General features: G+C 36.0%; 1 protein-coding gene across 1 annotated transcript in view; it reads right to left on the bottom strand.

Annotated features, from left to right (window-relative positions):
- Positions 1–18,139, bottom strand: part of LOC113498089 — an 87,053-nt gene that overhangs the window by 22,986 nt on the left and 45,928 nt on the right. Inside the window, exons 4-6 of the mRNA XM_026878004.1 lie at positions 11,009–11,159; positions 7,247–7,391; positions 6,150–6,279 (exon numbers count right to left, since the gene is read on the bottom strand). Of these exons, the coding sequence (XP_026733805.1) occupies positions 6,150–6,279; positions 7,247–7,391; positions 11,009–11,159 (426 nt within the window). The remainder of the gene's footprint in view (positions 1–6,149; positions 6,280–7,246; positions 7,392–11,008; positions 11,160–18,139) is intronic.

The raw sequence follows: 18,139 nt of genomic DNA on the forward strand, positions 1-18,139 counted from the left end.
CTAGTGTAAAGATAAGCTTACTAAAGCTATGTGTTTGATTCGTATATAGCATATAAACGGATGAAGAAACAAGTCTTATTCCTCCTAATGAATTCTGTACCATTTACAGCTTGCATTGAAAAGAAGAGTGAACAACAGAGCTCTGAACCAAGAGGGGTTGAATTATTCAGCGAATAAATGAATGTTACATTAGTCAGTGGCAATGGTGTACTGCCTACCTAGGGTCTGGGTCTTTGGCAGTAAAAGGGGCGTTATTACACGGTCTAGTGTTAAGGGTCTCGTGTTCAATATACAAGGAAGTTTTAATTTTAGAGGTCTTCCCATTATCTCCATTGCTGATGGGCCTACTGTCACGGTTTATAGTAAAAGTTTTGAGTTGTATAAAGGAGAATCAAATGCGATGACAAACGGCCTATTATCGGCCCGGTTATCCATCAAAATTTTTGAAATTTGATAGCTTACTTCAATTCTAAACTTCGGTTGACACTTATTATTACTATCCTACTAATATTATTAATAAGAAAGTTTGTAAGTATGGATCGATGTTTGTAACTCTTTCATGCAAAAACCACTGATCAGATTAAATTGAAATTCGGCACACAGATAGTTTATAACCTAGATTAACAGATAGGGTAGTTTTTATCCCTATTTCATGTTTTCTTTAGAACATTTTAGGGGCGGAGCTGCTGGCAATAGCTAGTGTTCAATTTATAGTAAAAATAAATAGTTAGTTAACTTCAACGTTACAGAAGAAAACTGCGTTTCATTGAAATCAACTTGACCATTTACTAGCTTGACTTGTTAAAGTCAATTAACACTTTTATCCATCCAAAAATATATTCACAACAATATCAGATTTAACATCACTTGAATAATTAACAGATAACAGAATATCGTTGAAAATGAATTAGCACTTCCATTCTAATACAAAACAGCTAATCACTTCAAGGTGATCAAATGAAGACATCAGCTGAATAATGTTGATTGATTAATTCTTTAATTCCCTTTGATCCTTTCAATCATGGTACATTCGCAGTTAACACCATAGATATAGCATGTACAAGACACACAAAGCCATCTAAAAGAAGTATAAAAAATCATTTTTGACATGTATCTACGAAAAACGTATTAACTTGTGAAATGTGTATAAGTTTGAATTGTTTGCTTTTTACGAAACCATAATTTATACTATAATACACAGAATATTATGTTTATTATTGGTAAATCGCTATTAATATTAGAAATGTGAATGCAAGTTTGTTCGTAGCGCTTTCGCGGACAATACTTAATATAAATACAAAAAAAAGTAAATTCCTTTATGTCAATAAAGTCTTTGAACTGGTGCAACCCCTACTCCTGCTTCTGAATGTGCATAGTTCTTGTTTACGCAAATTAGTGTTAGTCACTTGGTACTAAAAATGAGAATTTTCTATGCTAAATTATTATGTAACATACAGTTTTCTGTCTTCACACAAATGTAGCCTTTACGTTACGAATACTTGTAACTGCACCGTAACATATAATGTCAAAACTGCTAGTAAAAGAATACCGTTAATAGTTCTAGGAATCAACAATTAGTCACTCATTTACATACATACACAAAACACTTAAGAAATCACTATATTTTAGTATTCTTCTTAAAAGAAATATGACGTCACTCGAAACAAAGCTTTTGAATGAAAATGCAAAACGCAAGCGAAAATAAACTAGACTTAACTTTACAAACAAATTGTTAGAAGCCTTCGAAATGTCCTCCATTTTAACTAAAACAATGGGCAAGATTTAAATAGCTGGTGACAAGTGAGAGACGTAACGTAACTTGGAAAATGACAAACAACTCAATACTAAGAAACCGTATTGTTACGAGACAAATACGAGTGTATGTTGACCTTTAAGGCTGGCTACACACATTATAAACGTGGAAAGTGGACTTCTGTACGCTGCTATTGGAGAGTAGACATTAAAAGATAGAAGCCCAAGATAATGGATGGACAGTCAGTGTCTCAAAAGCGCCTACCCAAATTGTCAGAACATAAAAATTGTGTGGCATTTTCTCGCGTCGGAATTAGCGTCTTTGATACTCTTTGGTAAGACTGACCCCTGACAATAACCGCGCAGACTTTGACCCCCTTTAATCAGCTTATACAAGGAGTCGCTTTTTGTTTTGCGCAGCGGTCGAAACTTCTAGCTTCTGTATAGCCCGCCTAACTGTTAAACTTGCTGACAATTTAAAAGTATTGAACTAAATACATTTTCTTGAAAAATATTTGCTTTATTCTGAAAACATTTTATGCGAAGTATTCTTTGTATTTTACTGCTATTGAGAAAACCACTTTATAATGTTATTCACTACCCACAACGTCTTAGTTTTAGTACATCTACGATTAAATAGGTATCGAATTACCTATTTAGCAGCACAGGCCAACAAATTCCATTAAATCTTGAAAAAAACATCCCGATTATGATGCGTAATTTGAATTTTAGGTCCAATAGCTTACTAAGCAACATGTACGTATGAAATCGCTCAATCCGTTCGGGAGATATGATGCCACAGGCAGACAGACAAGTCAAACGTATCACACCTGTCTTTTTGCGTCGTGATTCAATAAATCAATAAAACCAAATCCAAAATTAATCGCATAATAAAAACACAAGCGACCGGAACTGGTAATGATCGAAATCAATTTATGTTAAACCTTTTTCGTGTATAAATAGATTTAATTAGAGGGTGTGCCGTTTGGGGGTCAGTGGCCGGACGTAAGCCTGCGAATGGGCATGGTCGTGTACAACATATAGCTTGGAATAGGACCTATTAAGGTTGATAAGGTATTCGGTGCGGCCTTGGATAAAAATACTCTAATAGTTAGTCTGGCAGAGAAGTCGACTGGAACCGACTCAATGCCAAAAAAGAAATTAGATTAAAGAGGTTCATAATCTGAAAAAACACTATCTACATAATATATATAACCGGACGCTAAATCGGAATCGATCGCTTGTTTTAAAGATTTAAGCATACATTTATATGGACAGTCAGCGAGACAGATTTGGTTTTATTCAAGAAAGATAGATTACAATAAGCACTTTTTTGAAGTCGAATAATCTGACAGCAAACCATTTGTGAAGTCGTGTGTTACCAAAATGTGGAAAAGAATCGGCGCAACAAACTCCACAGCACAGCAATATAGAATACACGGTTGAGAAAAGGTAAATGTCACCATGCCAACACCAATGTTCGCGAAGTGTCGCGGGTCTGATCCCCGCGTAGGTCTTTGTGCATGGGGCTCGAATGTTTATAAAACCCTATGCGATACAAAGACTAGATTTACTAACATGGGAGGCGTTTTAAAAAATATGCTGGTGGTTAACATAAGGAAAAACAATAATACATGTTCATAGTGAGAGAATGGTACAAGTATCTTTATACATCCGTATTTTGAGGAAGAGGAAGTTAAAGGTAAAAGTTCAAAACAATAAAGTTTTTCAATTTCTCTTCCTTGAGTCGATAAACGGCTGAAATTAATAACGTTTAAAATATCGGTGAGTCATTTCTTACTGGAAAGTTATTAAAGGCACGCGTTTCATTTTTGTGTTCTGAACCCGAAGGTTGAAAATTTAACCCTATTACGAAGACTCCGCTGTCTGTCTGTCACCAGGCTCTATCTCTTTGTCTAGAACCTAAATTATAAACTACTCCCGCATTAAGGAATTTAATTCTAGTGTCACGGAGGTTTCACAAACCTACGAGTCACATAAACAAAGACTCCCAGATCCAAGACCAGGAATCGAAGAGAAGAAAGAGACAAAGAGATCCATCGATCACACGAACGCTTGTAATACGCGGGGATCGATCACGCGACAAATCGCGCACAGTGGGTTTGGAATGGTGACCTCAACCACTAGGCACTCATGCATGCAGTCAAAAAATGACTCAGTTTACGACTAGTCGGAAACAAAATGTTATCAAGTTCTAGGTTGGTGCCTATTCCTAGACGGGTTGATGACCTCGCGATGTGGCCTGACAGATGTACCGTCAAACGTGATAAGTTCATTTGTAAACAGATGTTTGAAACGGCGGGAAGCCACGTATCAGATGCAGGCTAGAATAAAATAATTGTTTTGAAAACATACCAAATTCCGAAAAATAATGTGTTTGAGGTATAAGCGACACCTACGTAGGCAAAGCGTCCGGAGAAAGCAAGTATGACTAAATAACTAGCATAAATTTAAAAACATACAAATTCTGATGCCTCGATAAAAATACACTTTATATAGCGTTTCCTCGGAGCCCGTAAAACAAACGTCATTGGACAAAGTAAATGCGTATGATATTTAAAATAAAAACCGTGGATCACATAGTGGAAAGTTTGGTAACAAATTGATAAAGCCTCTAACTCCACGTGATAAGATTTATATTCGAACAACTTGACTACCTCTCGCGGTCTACTGCACAAATGAATATTCCTTAAAATAATTAATTATTATAACATTTCCTTTTCAAGTTTTCAAGGTAATATTTATTGTTATGAAAATAATACCTTATGGTTGCGCGCGCATTCGTTGGTGTTAATCATTTGTATTCAAATTAAATGTGAACTTTACATTAATTCTACGTACCGTTCATTTCGAGGGCGAAATAAAGGCGATTATTCGGTAATTATAACTGGTTAAATGCGAGTTGGACTCGCGACATTGAGGGTTCCGTACAAAAAGGCACAGAACAAAAAAGTCAAAAAACCTATAAATTTAAGAACATTTCAACGTCTCAAACGTTGCATAATCACGATTGTTAGTTTTTGTTGATATACCTATCGGTAACAGAGGTACATGGTCTGAGAACATTTCAACTGCCTAGACAGATAGCAGAACTTTAATTTAAGGGTTCGAAGAAAACGAATAACTCCACAGTTGAGCTTCGACTGGTTGCAAATATATCAGCCACTTCATTTCATTATGTTACAATATGTTCAGTATGTTATAGGAGCCAGCGGGTGGCTGGCGCTGGCCACGGTCGGCCTAGGAAGCGAAAAGATGAATGGGGAAAGCCTATGCCCGATAGAGGGATAAAGTAGTAAAGATAAAAAAAATAAGTGACTTTTCGGCAGTGGTATAGGCAGTACAAGAATACAGTTGAGTAGATCAGAGGAACAGATTTAACATCACATCAAAGATTAAAGAAGTTTAAAAAAACTGTTACAATAAAGATAAGAACAAATAAGAGCAAATAATTATCACTAGAACAAAAAGTCTGAAATCTGTTCTCAAGGGATTCCCCTGAGACAACTAAACGTTTTTAATATATACAATAGTAATTATCATCAACCATCAATCACACCAAGCAAGTGAGATCATCGGTGATTACCTTACATTATGATTTATATAATGTTTTACGGGGACTTATTAGTATTAAAGCTCAATTAATTTGTAGAGAATAAGTATCATTTGATGAAGGATTAACTCAGGAAATACAGGCAGACTAATGTATTATTAATAATGGGTCAAATGCGAGTCAGACTTGCGATACTGAGGGTTCCGTACAAAATCCAGAACCTAAATTTTGAGTGACCTAAAACATGGCCACTCAAAAATTTATTAACTTATTGCTGCGTAACCTAGATGATTTCTAATTAAAAAATCTATCATCTGTGAAAATTTGGTCTGCCTAGTTATTGGCTCAAGAGGTCCAACCTTGTGAAAGGGGACAGACAGCGCAGCCACAGCAGTTAGGACGAGTTCTTAACTTATTCGATTAATAACATTGGCTAAAATAATATGGTAATCGATGAGAGGAGAAACCAATAATACGTTACAAAATTCAACAAAACGAAAACAAAGTGATGTCTCAATAGACCACGTGTTTCTATTTATACCAACTATATAAGGCAGCCGTGAATTAACCTTGGAGATCAGAAAATGTCTGTATTGCCAAGTGCGATGCATTGTCTAATTGTTTTAGTTCATATTAACAGGTTTACTGCGGAAATTTACATATATTTCACTAAAATATATGTAAATTCCCGACGCAATTGTATATCTCCATTCAAACTCATGGATATTAATGTAGTAGATCTCCATTCAAACTCATACATAGAATTTGGCACCTAAATACGCGTGGTTGGTGAGTAAACTCCTGGATTCGTGTTAAAGCTTACCTTTGTGCAGAAAGAGCATCCGCAGCCGGAGATGAGAGTGACCTTATCAACGGTGGCATCTTCAAGGCATAGCTTGCAATTGATTGGTGCGGCAGGCACGAAGCCGCTGCCAGCACCGTCGAGGGAATACCTGATAGAAATAATGATATAGTAAATAATAGCCAAGAGACAAAGCTACAGGATGCAGTATTTCAATAAAAAGCATCATTTATAACACGTGTATTCAATGACGCAAACCGATCGTCTGAAAATTTCTATCTAACAATGAACCAGAAATAGAAGTGAAATAAAAAGACGAAATTTATTAGCAATTATTTTCAAACTGCCTCGATACTTAACCTTGCGTACTCTTGAACTTTATCGGAATTCCCAGGCATAAGTCGTAAGTATTCCCCAAATTGTTTCTTCTTTTGGAAATCCCTTTAAGTTCAAGGTTAAAAAGACGATGTACGGAAGCGAACAAGTTGTAAATTTAAACAGGTAATCCGAATTCAAGTTTGTGACGTATCGTTAACTGCAAACGTACGAGACAGTTTTATTATTTTTAAATAATGTGATATTCCATAACTTTCAGATAACGCCATTTATTCTCAAACTGAAGCAAAGCTTGTATTTTGAATACAAGACACCTGATAAACATACTTATGGGTACATTTCTAAATACATACATAATATTGATAATTTACATCCAGACACAGCACAAATGATCGTGCTCATCACACAAACTCTTATTCTGGGTGGGAATCGAAACCACGATCACCTACGGTATAGCATTCGGGGTCACTAACCACTAGACCAACAAGCCAGTCAAAGGACATTAAATCGATACTTCTAAATTCCAATGCATTAACATTACTGTTCAATATGAATGTTTTTAAGAGAATTACTCTAGGTTAAGACTATATTCGCGATAGTTTGGATCTCGTTCCCGTGGTCTCTGGTAAAAGGAACGTACGGGAAGGGTGGAGCACTCTGGTGGTTTTAGCCGGGAAGAGTCCTCTGAGGAATACCTCTCCGCCTTTTCCAAGGCGGAAAAAGTCCATGAGGATTTAGCCGGGTAACAAAAAAGTCTAGTCGAGTACGAACTCTAGTCTTACCTGGATCCACTGGCACCAGCGAGGGAGAGCAGCGACGAGCACCGGGAGCAGACGGAGGGCGCGCGCAGTCTATTGTGCGCCCTGATGGGCTCTGAGCTCTTCTCCCGATCGGTCAGCGCGAGTACCGTCGAGCACTTGCGAAGACCTGGACAAAACAAACAAGAATACATTATGTACAAGCTAACAGGAGGATACCCTTTTCATCTCGCTTTGAGATTAATGTTGTCACAAGAATCAAACGAACTGAGGGGTTTAGACGAACCTTCCAGCTTCAGCATCGACATCTACACAACATACAAATAATTATAAGTCCTCTTTGTCGCGCACCATCCACATACATGCAAAATTTCATATCAATCGAAAGATTTTTTTACGGACAAGCTTGTAAAATTTCCTTTTCGTGTCAATGTCAAATCTGATCCGTCTAGCACAGAAATTCTTTCTTGTTGCGCTTAGAACGATGGTTTAATTACGACGAAGCCTACCTAACTACGAAAATAAGATTATTCTAAATAGCGAATTCCAGGCAGCCGATTTCATTGTAACGACACGCAACACTCGTGTCGTAGGTACTCATGTTCTCCACTTGAAATCCCAAAGGCAGGTGATTGAGTAGGTACCATGAGAAGTGACTTGTTGCCATGGTCAAAAAGGCGAAAATTGAACAAAGAAAAAGCATATTCAAGATGAAAACGAAAACAATTCTTAAGACCTTTAGATTCTGATATTATGCCTACAATTTAAACTTACATTCTCCGTTCAATATAGCTTATTGACATTGGCCAATAACTATTGTTTTGATAGAGTCCCAGCTACCTTTAAACTTGGCTTCTACAGTTGCAATATTAAATTCTTTGTTCCTATAGAGCAGAGGAAAGTTATTTGCCTCCAGCTTTCAATAACTTTGCTACGCTCACTTAAACGTCTGCCCGGATTGAAAGTTATTGAAGCATGAATCTATTCAGATACGAACTTGACTTGCCTTTTGTTAAAATCTAATATCTGTAATTAAGTTCTCCTGAAATCGATTAAACGCTTTGATGCATGAAGTTGCAGATTGTTTGAAAACTTATTTGAATGTAAATGTTTCTATGGGGTAAAGATCTTCGGAATCTTCCATTAATTATTTTTTATTTAAACGTACATTTTGTTTATTTACGCTGGTAATGACGGAAAATAATGACGAGGCAAACACACAATAAATGTGTTAAGCTATTACTATTTGGATACGGATCCCTAAAAAGTAAAAGATGAAGAAATTGGAGTTAAATTAAATGCGATTAATCAAAATTCAAAGTAAATATTATGAAAACGTGAGCGATGTTGGATATTAACACAGATTTGAGAACAATAAAGTGTGCAATAAAATGAAGAAGTTATTATACTTGCATTGTAACGTTGTATTAATAAAACCTCTTATTTCACTCACAAACACTGTTTGCCCCTTTTCTCATGTCGATAGGGAAAGTAAATTTGATATTATACTTAAATATCAGCGATTATTTCTTGAAAAACAAGAATATGGGCACAGGAAACATACCTAATGTTATCACATTTCTGTTTTTATTTATTGTAACGTTCCCCAAGTTGAAAAACGAAACACCATTACCGAGCCTCCGCTGTCTGTCTGTCCGTCCGTCACCAGGCTGTACATCTCACGAACCGTCATACTGATGATGATGATGATGTATTACTGTTTTCGCTTTATCAACACGGTTGTTACGCTCATACATTTGTGACGTAACTGATTTATCTATTTGTAACAGAGTCGCAAGTTCGAACTTGACCAGTTTTATTTTAATTTTACGACTCAATGATTATTGAACTCACTCAGAGCTGCAACAGAAGGATGATTTTGTAGAAACGAGACGACGCAACGCGTATTGTATTTGCTATCTAGCTTTCACAATGGCAAAACTTATGCTATAAAGCTTTTATAGTACCGACAGCCACATAAATCATTAAACACACATTAAACAAAACCGCTGTGAATGTTCAGCGATCTCTACAATAATGTTTTTCAGTAGATTTCCGTTGGTATTGTTGTATTAACAATTCTTATTAATTATTAGTCATGGCCTTTGTTATAGACTGTTCAGGTAAAGAATTTAATATTATAAATTAAATTTAAAATTTCAAGCATTCTATAGGAAAATGGATATAAAGTTATCGTTAAAAAAGGAAATCACTATAATATCAAGAAACGAATGGCCGTGAAATTATAAGTGCATTGAACTGCAGTAAAATATCAATGTCATTAGTAAGACAATAAAATAAATTTATAATCAAGGAATTATTAGTGCACTTTCGAAAAAAAAACTTTCCAAATTGTGAAAGGCTGATTGCAGCGTGGCACTTGAGATTATCGCCATCGCGGGAGCGAGAGGGCACGATGCAAGGTAAGTAATGGCACCTCTCTTCCAAAAAAAAAAACAGTGTAAAGGATGTCTAATGTTTTAAGCGACGTGAGAAAGACTGATGGTTATGATCGTACAGTACAATATGAAAACAAAGAATTATAAAACATTTTTAACCCATGACACAAAAAGAGGGGCGTTATAAGTTTGATGTGTCTCTCTGTCTGTGGCATCATAGCGTCCGAACAAATTGAGCGATTTCTGTTTAGTTTGTTTTTTATTGAATGTGAGTTATGTGCGAATGTTCTTAAACATGTTTGCCAAAAATCTGTTGAGTCGTTTAAAATTGGTGGAGGGTTACTGTCAGGGGTATTTAAAACATTAATTTTATCTTGATTTCTAAATGCCAATTGAATCAAACAGGACTCGAACCTGCGCTTTCTGGATATACGCGGCAATCAATTTACCAACTAAGCTGCCGAGGTCAGGAATTAGAATGTGTTAATTGCATCGTGGCGTGCACGTCCTATAATTGTTTTCTATAGTTTGAAATAGAACTGAACTCTTTCATCCGAACATGCTTGTAAAACGTTGGTATCTTGGTTCAGTCGTAAACAAAGTCTACTTATCAGGATCTTTCGAATAAATTTTTGACGGTACGTACGATCGAAATCACATAACAATAAATTCCCAAAGCATCGGTTTCACCGAACCGCCTGTCTCCCAACTCACAATGGTACGCGAGAACTTTTATAACTTTTCTTTTTAGCATGATTCCACTCAACTTTCAATTTTTTTGAGGGTTAATTTGAATCAGGCTAATAAATAAAAATGTTATAAAAACATCGCATGTTACTAATTGGCAATCACAGAAGCTCGGAACATTAGCCCGTGCGAGCTACGCGACCCAATTTCAGATGCGGTAATCTATTTATGGGAATTCATGTTATTTCCCTAGGGAGGAACGAAAGGCGCTGGTAACATAGATTACACGCGATATCATGAGATTACGAATTAAAAATGTACAGAAAATTCAAACGTTCAACATTTTTAAGCGCTTTGGGGAAATTGTAAAGATACGTTAAAAGAAGATTAGAACGGCGTCGCGTCGGCTCATGATTAAGTTCTCTTGTTGGATCCGATACTAGTCGGACAATCCCGATAAAGACGCGTGAGTAAACCGTTTCAGCATTTAATAATGTATAATTCTTAATATAGTTACTATAAAATAAATGCTTAATTTTTTTTTTCAATTTCTCTAAGAGACTATGAAGTAATATGAGAGGAAACTAAGATTCAATTATGAATCAAGCGGTCTCAAGCATGGTGATCCCTTCTCTCCATAGAAGAATGTTTATACCCATCAAAATTACAGACATATAGCATAAGGTTGAAAGGTACTCACCCTCAAGCAGGGGTTGGGGTTGCGACAGCACGGAGTCCCTGCTGGCTGCCCTACGGACCGGCTTCGCGGGTCTTGCCAAGGACTTGAGCCCCCCGCTCAGGATCAGCTCCAAGGCACGACGACCACCGGGCCCCGTCGCGCCTGCTCCCATCTGGTAACAAACATAATAATATAACGTAAGTAAATACTTCTGCAAACAATTCGAAATAATAGTGCTTTTTATAGGTCAATTAAATTAATATACAGGCTCCCGTATCGACAAGCATTCTCGTCTCCTAAGTACCTTGGTTGAAGAAAGGGTTTTAATGTAGAGGAAGGATTATAACATTTTCTCTTGCTTAAGAAGGGCAGCTGAACGAACCCGGGGTGTATTTAGTCAGCAAGAGATCGACATATTAACACGCCATCCCGACTTTTCAGACACACACACACTCATATGTAAGTACACACTGATATTAGGAAATGGTTCTTTAATAATTTTTAGAGCTCGCGACTTTTAAAGCGTATTAAAAAAGCCCACACAAAAGCGAATTTTTTTCATTACAAAATGTTAGAAATTAAAATAGATGAGTGGTATGAGAAAAACGTCTTCCCCGGATGTAATCATGAGCCAAAACAAATAACATGAAATAATTATGGCATGTGTTTGTAACTTGATACGGTTGTTTAATTACTTGGCACGTTTACGAGGCGTTACTACGAATTCTGTGCTCACCTGTAATTAGTCCGCATATTTAATGTGCCCTTGAGAATGCTGAGGTAACACGTTATACTTAATAGAGTACATATTATGAGGTCTGACTCATAGAGGATTAAAGGAATTGTTCTAAATTTTATATTTCTCAATACTTTTATCGAAGCGAACTGCAAAGCGTTTCGCCTTTATAACCGCATTAGTACCCCTCTAAGAGACAGGCTAGCACTCTAGCAAAAGTTCAAATTACGAATATAGGTGAGAAGTAGTAACAGATAAAAAGAAATTGGAATGACTTTTCTAAAATTTAAGAATAATTTGCAATATCTTTCATAACGATCAGAGTTTTATTGGCAGTAGTAACTTTAGCATGAATCTTAAAAATAACAGAAGTATGTTAAACGACTCTCCTTTTAAATACAAAATCTTGTCTCAACATTTTCCTTAACCAAAATCTTGAACATTTCAAAATTCAATTTTCAACACACAATCCTAGCTTAAAAAGCTGATCATGTTAACTGCATACAGCCGATACAAAAACACGTCTAAATATCGTCTAAAACATTCGTGACGTTTCCATTTGTGGTGCATCGTTAATAAACGCGAATTGTGCTAAGTGCCGTGAGCTGGCGACTCACTAATGTAAGGAGGTAATTGGATAAGGATATATATCGCGAGTTTTAAGGTTACCGTGTCACTCGACTCGGTTCCTGTTCCGTTATGTGTTAAAAACCACGCTTCTGTATGCCAAGGTATTGTAATATACCTTTTCTTATGCGTGTTGATTTGAATGAGGCTGTTAGTGACACGCAAAATTGCTTCACCTAAAAGGATCCCTAAACAAAGGCTTGGTTATTAACTCAAACTTTTCTGTTTGTCCGTCTGTCACCAGGTTCTACCTCTCTCAGGAATCATGATAGCCGTAAGATGTAATTTAAACAGATGAAGTTTTTTTGTTGGGGTTGAGCAGCGTTTGAAATGGTCATACAAGGGCGAAAAATATTATTTTAGCGAATTCCACTTGGCGGTTAATTTTTAATTTATGAGATGTTATTTTAAGTGGAAAGTCTATTGCTAGTGCTTTTTTAAATGAGGAACAAACTTCATCTTCCTTTACTTTGTGTTTGACAAAAATATGAAATTAGGCTGACGTAGTATGTGCATCAGTCAAGGATGCAGCGTGGTTGGTTCTCTTCATATGCTTTTTGTCATGCGAACGTAGAATCATCAGCATAAAACAGACAGATTAAATATAAAGTCTTATAAATACAAAATCATAAAATAACGGCTTAATCACAATGAGAAATCTCTCTCCGACAGGTTTACTTAAACAGAAAAGAAAAGCCAATCCACGGTAAAACAATAGCCAACTAGTTATATAGGTCTCGAACAATTGAAATATATAAAATAAGATCTGGGAAAAAATATTCCATTTCAAATGTGAGGGGAAAACCTTCACCACATCTTAAAGAAATGCTATTGTAGTTTTGTAAGCGTGAGACGGGCGTATCGCAATAGGCTCTATCTAGGCAGACATATAAGATGAAAAATGCTGCCCAATTGTACGCCGACTGCAACTGAACTACAATCGGACTGCACGTTAGGTTCGCAGTTCCATTGCAGTCGAGTCAACTGCATTCAAACTGTAATTTGCAGGTGGATCGTAGTTGAAATGCGGTCTGTCTGTATAAAGTACTAGCTGTTGCCCGCAACTTCGTCCGCGTGGTTAGAAGATATGTTATGATTTATACTTGTCCACATTTTCCATTGTATCTTCGCTCCTATTAGTCGCAGCGTGATGGTTTATAGCCTAAAACCTTCCTCGATTATTGGTCTATTCAATACAAAAATAATTTTTCATTTTGAACCAGTAGTTCCTGAGATTAGCGCGTTCAAACAAACAAACTCTTCAGCTTTATATATTAGTATAGATTAGGTGATTTCGAGTCTCTCGCACGCGGCAGTAAGTAAGATCTAGTTCAAGAACTTATAGTAAAGGCACAAATTTAGCTTTTAGGCTTCAGTTAACTACAAATAGGGATAATAGAATAGATCGAAGACCTTTGAAAAGAATGGCCTCTAATATTGAAACTTTAGTAGAGTTACAGCCTATACCTATTTTGTATGGACGTAATACAATCTATATCTATACTAATATATAAAGCTGAAGAGTTTTTTTGTTTGTTTGAACGCGCTAATCTCAGGAACTACTGGTCCAAATTGAAAAATTCTTTTTGTGTTGAATAGACCATTCATCGAGGAAGGCTTTAGGCTATTAAACCATCATGCTGCGACTAATAGGAGCGAAGATACAATGGAAAGTGTGAAAAAAAACAGGGCAGGTATAATTCATAACTTATACCTACTACCCACGGGGACGAAGTCGCGGGCAGCAGCTAGTCATAAATATACATTCGCTTAGTACGTTTCTGTACTGAGATGAAATCATGCGTATATTTACATCAAACATAAAGTGTACTGAAATGAGCACTCAAAAACTTTTCAACGCAATTTCTAATAAAAGTTCCATTGGTTTATCTCCACATAGCCATATCTACGGCATACGCAGCTTGAAGTATTCTGTGAAAAGGTTCTCAAATGGGAAATAACGAACGATGACTACTGGAAAATTATATTTTCCAGGAAATGAAAGCTCATTTCATGAGAGTGGATGGGGGAGGGGACTTATGAACTTCTAATATTCTAGTCAGCCTTTGTGAAACGTGTAAGAACTAATGACAAAATAGTATTTTGTATTCTTTGTTCTTTTTTTTGTCGTGATGATTAATAAAATTAAAACTTTTATCATGTCACATTTTTTTTATATTTTATGTGATAGATCTAGTTATTTATTTAGATTTCCTAAAGAAAAACTGCCACTGATAGAGAACTCTAAGAAACGAACACGGTCATGAGGTAACATCTTTATTTCAAGCACCGATCAGGGATCATTAATCGGCGATTGTTGATATCAGAAACGCGGCCCAAAGCAGACAACTAACTCCTAACCTTTCAATACTTTCTACGTCATGAAAATTATAATATCTATCATAAAAAAGGACAAATAATACGCGCACATTTGCAACCTTACCAATCATAGCGAGGGTAAAAACGAGACAGAGCACTATGACATAGAGCGACGTCTTTCTTCCACAAGCTACAGTCCACGACTTAACAAACAAAGTGATGTGTTAGTATAGTCTTCTTATCTGTATGTATGTACGTACACCTTGAGGAGGTTGCGAAGGATTTTCCGGAACCTTAATTATTCTTTACAACGGTATCGTCACTGTGTTGTCAGTAATTTGTGAGATTATTTTGATAACATATGATTAGTTCAATAGGATTTTTATACAATGGCTTTTGATGTGTTTTTTGTACTTCTTTTGTTTTCATTTTACGTGTTCAATGCGTGTTAGTACGTAAAATGTTTACAAAATGACAGTTTTAAGGGTGGTTGCATACATTGTTTTAATTATGAAATTGTAAATGTGTAAATTGCAGTTAGATTTTCATTGACATTATATTGTTATTACGCTACTAAGTGAATCGTTACGTATGTGACAACTAGCCAAGGTGGACAATATTTATCCTAAGTTAAAAAGAAGATATAATATTTTATGTTTACATAAATAAATTATACTGTTCAAGAGCAAAATGTAATATTATAGTAATTTGTTAAACCATAGCGCGATAGATGGCATTGACGTCGAATTAGATCGCGCTATGGCTACATATATATTTTGAAGTATTTTCAATATATGACTCTCTTGCAGACCAAACAGTGTTGTTTTATTTTATATCAGTGCAGTTCTTCAGCTCGGTGCTTAACATATACGATGAACTTGGCACCCATTTAGATCTCCCTTCTTTTGTCGTTGAAGTCAACAACCAAGGCAAATATCAATATATTGAACTAGGTACTTATTTGACGGGCCTGTTGGTCTTGTAGTTAGTGGCCGTGACTGGTACACCGGAGGTCGTTGGTTCGATTCCCACCCAAGACTAATGTTTGTGTGACAAGCATGATCATCTGTCCTGTCTGGGTGTAATTTAACTATAGTATGTATGTATGTATGTAGAAACATAAGTATGTTTATCGGTTGTCTAGTAATTAGTATGGTACAAGTTTTGCTCAGGTTGAAACTAGATGGCGTTGTGTGAGAGTTGTAAAATTTTGTATATATTCCAGAATACTGTTTTTTGATGGAAAACAACTTACATCATTTACCACAAACCTCACGTATTATTAAGGTAACTGAAACTAGATCAGCTCATCTCATTGCCATGCGTGCGTGCATTCTCCTCATTTTACATTCATTTGTTCTGCGGCCATGCTAACTTGAATTACAGAGCCCCTCTGCAATTTTAATACTGTAATGTATTGTGCAACTATACGTAAGTATTAAGGTTGGGTAAAGAGAGCCTTTAAATAAAGAAATATTCAGTTCGCGTTTTAGTCCTAAAAAATAAAGGACAAGAAGAGTTAAATGTACACTAGGACGAAATAAGGATGTATGTCACACTAATGTTACAAATAATGTATAGTTTTGAGTTTGTTTGTATGTACATATGTATTAGTTACATCTTAACGCCCAAACGACTAGACCGATTTCGATGTAATTTGGTATTGAGGTAGCTGGCATTTTGGATTAACACATAGCCATACGTTTGCAGGCAGCGAAGCCGTGAGCACAGCTAGTAATTTTCATATTAGCGATACCTCAAAATATTAGAAACTAACTCTTGGGTTAAAAGTGGAAAAAAGAAAGAAAGAAGAAGAACAATAGTGCCCAAAAGTAAAGCTTGTAACACAGCCCACAAATAAACTTACACAGTAACGATTAAATCCATAAAATAAAACAAAACCACTGAGATGAGATGAGATGAGAGAACAGATCCCGGTAGTAACATTTTACAAGGACAAGCACAAAAGTCTTTTGTTATTTTAAGTGCATTTCAACAAGTATAAATCAATGATTCATTTGAAATGAACTATAAAAACTAAACAATATATATTACTTCAAGTTAATTTAGCATTATACACGCCTAACTATGAACATATCAATGTTAGATGCCACGCAGACATGAGTTAGCAAGTTTATTTGATCAAGGAAATATTAAAATAATATTAATTTTTGATTGCGAGTGATGAGCTAGTAGATTCACAAGGGTATTTATTATTTAACAAAGTCTTAAAGTTGGAGCGTGACAGCGCACTACAGGGGATAGCGGCATCTCTTTTCCACAACTGGCACTATAAATTGAAGATTGGTTAGACTGTCTAGTGTTAGCGAGTCAGCGTGTACCGTGATTTGCTAAAAATACATCTTATATATAAAGTTATTGAGTCACAATGCTAGTTGCCATACATCTACGAAACCGCTTGTTTTTTGCAAGTGTTAAAATTGCTTATGTGGTATAAGAATACTAGAACACCAAGGGGATATACAGACATACACTCACACATTAAACCCCATAGAAAGTAAGGAAGAATACCGATATTAAAAGACTAGCAATTAGGAAGCGGTGAAGGGTGGGCGAAACCGGGTGCTGTCCAATGTAATCTGACCTTCAAAATGTGCTACTTAGTAGCCTCATTTGAATAAATGATTTTTTTATTGACTATTTCTTTGTTTCTGGGATCGGACGGGTGATTCTCCGGAGAAAAGTAACACAAATTAAGAACATCATTATCCTCACCACACTTTTCATACTGCAGATTGCTTGATTTAATATTATTTTTACCTAAGCTTGTAATACGGCTATTATTAGATGAAGTAAGAATTAAAACATTTTAAGCATCACAGTGAAGTGAACCAGTTGGTGAGGATAATGATATGACCTTAACTAGTGTATTTTTTCCGAAGAATCACCCGGACCTAGTGGCTTATCCTACACGGCGATCGCACCTGCGATACGTCGGCCTTTACTACAAGACTATCTCTGCAGCTATTGTTCAGAATAGTAAGTTAGTATATTCTTAAGTAAACACTAAGTAAGTTTAAACGATTGGTATTCCCGACAGATGGTCTTGCAACATTTATATGGGACAGACGATATCCATTGAATGGCAACGGATGGTTGACGCAAATCCATATAACATCTGTAATGAATGTATCACTCTGTATCTACATGTTTTATTTATTAGTTAAATGTTTGCTTTGTGTGTCGTCATTCACGTACGGTTTGAGGGCATGATAAATATTTAATAAAACATTATTATACCAGCTTGTAAATGTCCTAGGCATAGAGAACAGGCCTCTTCCCGTGTAGAGAAGACGATCAACACGCTCACTAGTTGACGATAAAGTAAGTTTTTATATTTACACATGGCATATAAACAATTACAACAGTTATAAATATTATGACCGTTATTTGAGAGTTCATTTTACTATTAAACCACAAAAGCTTTCGATATTTAGTATTTCTTGGTT

Source organism: Trichoplusia ni, chromosome 10 (assembly GCF_003590095.1).
Source record: "Trichoplusia ni isolate ovarian cell line Hi5 chromosome 10, tn1, whole genome shotgun sequence".
In the NCBI taxonomy this organism is placed as follows: Eukaryota; Metazoa; Arthropoda; class Insecta; order Lepidoptera; family Noctuidae; genus Trichoplusia; species Trichoplusia ni.